At 48.2% G+C, this 5,597-nt stretch overlaps 1 protein-coding gene across 4 annotated transcripts; it reads left to right on the top strand.

The window, feature by feature from the left end:
* The first annotated feature begins 375 nt into the window (after window positions 1-375).
* On the top strand, window positions 376-5,180 carry LOC309646656 (uncharacterized protein). Of its 4 annotated transcripts, XM_082433223.1 has the most exons (3): window positions 376-1,062; window positions 1,260-1,376; window positions 4,317-5,180. In XM_082433223.1, the coding sequence occupies exon 3, from the start codon at window positions 4,336-4,338 to the stop codon at window positions 4,867-4,869; it is 534 nt and encodes a 177-aa protein (XP_082289349.1). In that variant the 5' UTR covers window positions 376-1,062; window positions 1,260-1,376; window positions 4,317-4,335; the 3' UTR covers window positions 4,870-5,180. The 4 variants fall into 4 exon arrangements, with proteins under 4 accessions (XP_082289349.1, XP_082289350.1, XP_082289347.1 ...); XM_082433224.1 differs by lacking the exon at window positions 1,260-1,376; XM_082433221.1 differs by lacking the exons at window positions 376-1,062; window positions 1,260-1,376 and adding an exon at window positions 2,333-3,220.
* The last annotated feature ends 417 nt before the right edge of the window (window positions 5,181-5,597 follow it).

Genomic DNA, 5,597 nt, shown 5'->3' with positions numbered 1-5,597 from the left:
GAGGGAAGATCCCCCAGCTGGTCCAGAGGGGAGCCAGGTTTTGACTGGGGAAGAGCAGCAGCCTCCTGTGTTTTAACAAAAGGGGATTCTGTGAAAGGTTGAGAAATTCTGGGAGACGTACTTACCATCAGAAGCCACCCAGTTTCCCCTTTCTTTATGTGAGGAGTTTGTGGGGCCAGATTCACCTGCTAACCCAACCCTGATGGTGAAGAAACAGAGTTTCTCTGAAAAGGAGAGCATACTTAACACCACCCATTGGGTGAGGTTCAGATGAACAAACGGGGAGAATGATGTCAGGGGTCAAAGGAAAATTCCAGAGTTGGGATCCAGAACAGTGTGGGGTGGGGTACAGGAAGCACAAGTCGAGGCAGGCAGGAGAGTCTGGCGAGGGCGAGGTACTGTGTGACAGGGAAATTCCTTTGCATCCAGGGCCAAGGCCCAGGGAGGGCACAGAGTACCCCAGCTTCAGAGCTAAGTTCAGATCCTACAGGGCCTGAGACAAGCTGGGTGACACCACAGGACAGAGAGGAGGAAGCAGGTTCCTTGAGGCTGAGAATCCTACCAGATGCAGCAGCAGGTTCTGCCCAGAGCTGCCTCTGTCAGGGGCTTTTGAGAGGGAGTTTGGGTGAAGAGAGGGACCTGGTCCCAGCCCAGAGGGGAGCTAAACTGGGGCAAGAGGCTTGGAGCTCAGCTGTGGTCATGGTGCTAGTAGTAGCCTAGAGGGAGGCGAGTCATTAAATTGACTGACAATGAACATTGGGTGGAGAAGGCAGCAGAAGCTGTCTGTCCTTTGCTGAGCCCTTACTCTTCCTCTAAACTCCTCCCAAAAGAGAGAGACTTCTCAGAAATCAAATAATGCCATTCATTCACCCATTCATTCATTCATTCAGTCAGTCAGTTATTCTACAATTGCCAAGCACTGAGCAGCTACTACATACCAGGTGCCATGTAAGGATGAATGTGGACCAATGGCTATAGGGACACAGTGGGAGGCTCATCCAGGACTCAAGGTCGTAAGAGGTGACCACCTGTGGAACCAGCAGGTGCTCTATAAATATTTAGGTATGTGTCTGGGGGCAGGGGAAGGAGGAACTATCCACACACCTGGGTTTTAAGGGTGATCAGGATTTTCAAAGTCACACCTAGTAACATATTGTGTTTTGAGGACAACTCTGAAGCAGTGACTTCAGTTTCATGTTGTTGATCACAGGAAAATGTCAGTGTAAGGACTCAGGTGATCCCTATTCTTACATCCCCAGAAAAGTCCATGGCAAGGAGACTCTTCAGGATCCAACCATCATGGAGGGAAGGTGTACCTGGGCAGGTGCTCAGAGGCTACTCACCTTCTGCCATCCTGAATGCTATTACTGCTCAAGGTACCAAGGCTCTGTCACTATGTCACCCTGGACTTCCTCCAGAGTGAAAGCAATCTGGTTCAAAACAAGCATTTTAGCATTTCAGCCTTTCCCTTCCTCTCTCAGACCCTTGTCCGCTGAGTGATGATAAACTAAATGAGTCCTTTACTTCCATGTATGCTAACTCATGTCCCCTCCTATTTTCAGCAGTGCTGGAAATACCTTCTATTTATCCTCAGAGCCACCTCAAACATTGAGCAGCTTTATTCTTACCTAAGGGGATTCATCTTAGCAAATATTAAGGGCTTACCCAAAAGGCAGGGCTCTTTCTGACCTCACATTGCCACTCACACAATGCTTTCCCAGGTCTGTGAGTGGGCCGAGCTCCAAGCCAGGAAGGCTGAGCTGCCCCTTTCCACCTTTAATCATTTTCCTTCCTGGACTTAATTTCCTCTGTAGGCATTAGGAGCAAGGGTGGGTTAGGACAAAGGTGAACATAGGATTTCTGTCTAGAAATCCTTTTCTCATGGGGTCTATTGTTTGATCTTGGGTAAGTTATTTCACCTCTTGTGTCCTCAAACTCAGTTATCACTTGAGGAGTGTGGACTGAGCGAGGGTCTCTGAGATCCATCAAACTAGTGACTGTGAACTAGGCTGTGTACCTTGCCCTAGGGAGTTCCTACTCTGCTGAGGGGAAGGGGTCTTCGTACTGGGATAGCTCCTAGAATGAGATATGACTGGTGTATATTAAGGACTTGATTAATGTTTGTTGAATGAATGAGGATACAAATATTACCATGGGAACACCACTGTTTTGAGCAGACACAGCTCTGATGCTCAGAAAGCTCCCAAAATATACAGAGCGAGAGAGAGGAGAAAAACATTGCAGCCAGCAAGATCCTCAGGTGTTGGGTGTGGAGTTGGAAGTGGGCAAGAGGTGGGGGAAGATTCATCCCTGAGGGCTCCTTGGATGGGCTTGGGTTGAAGGTGGTTAGAAAAGCCTTCCAGGTTTTCAGGTGAGGGTGAGAAGAGAGGGTTGGGTTAGGAAAGAGGGAAGGGCCATGACCAGAAGGCTGGGTGGAGTGGAGGGAAAAGTTTATCCCAGAAGAGGAATTAGCTCTTGAAAATCTCTGAAGAAGGAGAGGGGTGAGGGTGTGGTTGGTGAAAGCAAAGCAGGTTTACTCAGATTAGCAACCAGTCAGAGAGGCGTGGTGTTGGTGGGGGAGTGATAATTAAGTAATTCCAAATGTGTGTAGTTCAGTGGAATTAGGAGAAAGATGGCAGGAATTGATATAAGGGCCTAGGATATTCCAGACAAGGAGTCTATAATCAGTCAATTCCATGATCTCTAGCACCTGCCTTTATAAGGCAGACAACTCGTGCCCACCTCAGCTCCTCTGCTCCCCTTCCCTTCCCACTTATTCATGTGCTCAAATGTATGCATCCCACAGAACTTGAGGAACAACCATCTCAAGGAAAAAGAGAGCAGGAAAGTGGCAAGACCACAGAAGGACTCAGCTCTCCCTCCAGAGTTAACTCATTAAACCCTCCAGGAACCCTATGGCTCACCCATCCCCCAACACAAGCCCTATATTTGGGTCTGAGAGGGTGGCAGTGGGAATCAGGCCCAAGCGACATCATTGTCAGACAGCCAAGTGGGTGGTTTTCGTCACAAAAGCTGAACCAACTGGTAATTGAGAGGAATAGGGTGAATCATGTTTGACAGATAAGGAATGAAAACAGAGGGGCCCTGGGTGATTGTATTTCCTTGAGGCAGAGCTCATTCATTGTATAGAAAGCCTGCTGGTTGTTGACTTCACATCAGACAGTAGCAACCAGACAATCGATTCTTCTCTGTGTACCAGGTGAGTCTCTGATTGGAATTCATTTGAAATTTTTATTTTTTCACTGTTGGAAAATGGACAAAGGCAAAGATGAGTAAGGGCCATTAATAATTAATAATACCCTGAAACAGGGTATTAATTAGAGAGAGAGAATATTGGGACATCTTTATTTTAAATGAAATACAGTTTGGGCTTGAAGGGACCTTAAAGCTGGTGAAGCCAGCCACCTCAGTGGACAGCTGTGGAACTAGGAGTCAGGGAAGGGGACAGATCTGTGCAAGTTCCCATAGTAAATCAGTAACAGTGTTACAACTAGAACTCAGACTCAGGAAACACTCAGCAACACCATTATTCTCTCTGTTTATGATAACTTATTATAAAAATTTTAATTCATAAGGTGGACCTCTACTCAGCATTTATTATATTTAAGGCATGATGCTAGGCACTGTGGAGGAATCAGATGGTCACAGAACTTACTCAACAAACTTACAACCTAGCAGGGAAGATAACGCATGTACACACACATAGATGAAATGCAAAGTAGGTAAGACAGGTGTAGGGGGGTGCAGGTAAGGGTGGTGACAGTTTGGGGGAGCTCTGCTCAAGAAGAGCTCTCAGTGATGGCACATGAGTGAGCTATGATGGAGGAGTATTTAGACAGAGATAGGAAGGGAAGCATTACAGAGAGGACAGTGAACGCAAAGGCCAGAGTGAAGTCATAGGAGCTCAGATTCACGTAGAGTCATCCTATAAGTCGCAAGGTGCTCTGTGTGGTACTAGGGGTGTGTATGCTGTGGTTGTTTCTACATTATCACTTTTCAAAAGACTTAATATGTGATCTTGGGTACATGTCAGTGAGGGATACGACATGTCTGGGAAGAAACAGAGCCAAGGAATGAGCCAATGAATCCCACTGAAATGGAACAGAATGAATTGTCTTTAAGTTCCTCCTCTTGAAGTGACCCTGAAATTTCAAAGCATATTTTAACTCTCATGTATAGCTAGGGGGGAGGAGAGGCTCTCTCATCTAAAGGGAACCGAAATGAAATCTATTTGGTATTTAACTTGGTTTCTTCTCTGTTTAATCAAATCATTGAGTCAGCTCTTCTGTCTCTAGGTCCAGCCTACTTTGAAGCATGAGTTCCTACCAGCAGAAGCAGCCCTGCATCCCACCCCACGAGCCTCAGCAGCAGCAGGTGAAACAGCCCTGCCAGCCTCCACCCCAGGAACCATGTGTCCCTGAAACCAAGGAGACATGCCACACCAAAGTGCCAGAGTCCTGTCACCCCAAGGTTCCTGAGCCATGCCAACCCAAGGTTCCAGAGCCCGGCCACCCCAAAGTTCCAGAGCCCGGCCACCCCAAAGTTCCAGAGCCCAGCCACCCCAAAGTTCCAGAGCCCGGCCACCCCAAAGTTCCAGAGCCCGGCCACCCCAAAGTTCCAGAGCCCGGCCACCCCAAAGTTCCAGAGCCCGGCCACCCCAAAGTTCCAGAGCCCGGCCACCCCAAAGTTCCAGAGCCCGGCCACCCCAAAGTTCCAGAGCCCGGCCACCCCAAAGTTCCAGAGCCCGGCCACCCCAAAGTTCCAGAGCCCAGCCACCCCAAAGTTCCAGAGCCATGTCCTTCACCAGTTATCCCAGGGCCGGCTCAGCAGAAGACCAAGCAGAAGTAATGTGGTCCACAGCCAAGCCTTTGAGGAGCCAACCACCAGATGCTGAATCTCCTCTCCCATTCTACTTCTGCATCCCATTTGCAATTAACGTGCTGTCACCCTGAGTCATAACCCCTCCCTCTTTGCACCCTCTAAAAAAGTTTTCCTCACACTCAGTCTGGAGGGCTCCTGAGCCTTTGAATAAGGCTGAAAGGCTCATTGGCTGAGCTAGTCTTCTGGCTGCTCAGGGCTCATCTGAAGAGGGATATTGGGGTCAGGGGAATCAAGTGAATCTTTCCTGCTCTGCCCCCATTAAATCACTTTTAACTCCATAGCTGACTATGTGTGTCATTGGCCTACTCAGCTTTCTTCAAGTTTCTTTCACCTGAAGCAGGAACGGCACACAGTGAGGGCTGGTTGTGAGGGCTGCAATCAGAAAGTGCCTGATCTCAGCACTAGGAACGTGTGTGTGTGTGTGTGTGTGTGTGTGTGTGTGTGTGTGTGTATGATGGTTGTACTCACAGGCATTGCTGGGTTGGCACTGGGAAAGCAGGCAAGGCCATCAGAGCCTGTTACTTTGAGCAGCCTGAGCTAGAGCAAGGCTGTCTTCTTGCCCTTGAGTATATTCTTCATATCTGAGTGTAGATGGTGGCTGCTTCATGCCATCTCTGACTCTGAGTCCATGCACCCAAATCTCCTTTATTCTGTTCTTATTTCTTTATTATTATTATTATTCCTGTTCCAACATG

The sequence above is a fragment of the Balaenoptera physalus genome, assembly GCF_965194825.1.
Source record: "Balaenoptera physalus genome assembly, chromosome: 1".
NCBI classification, from domain to species: domain Eukaryota; kingdom Metazoa; phylum Chordata; class Mammalia; order Artiodactyla; family Balaenopteridae; genus Balaenoptera; species Balaenoptera physalus.
This window is presented reverse-complemented; position numbering and strand designations above follow the sequence as displayed.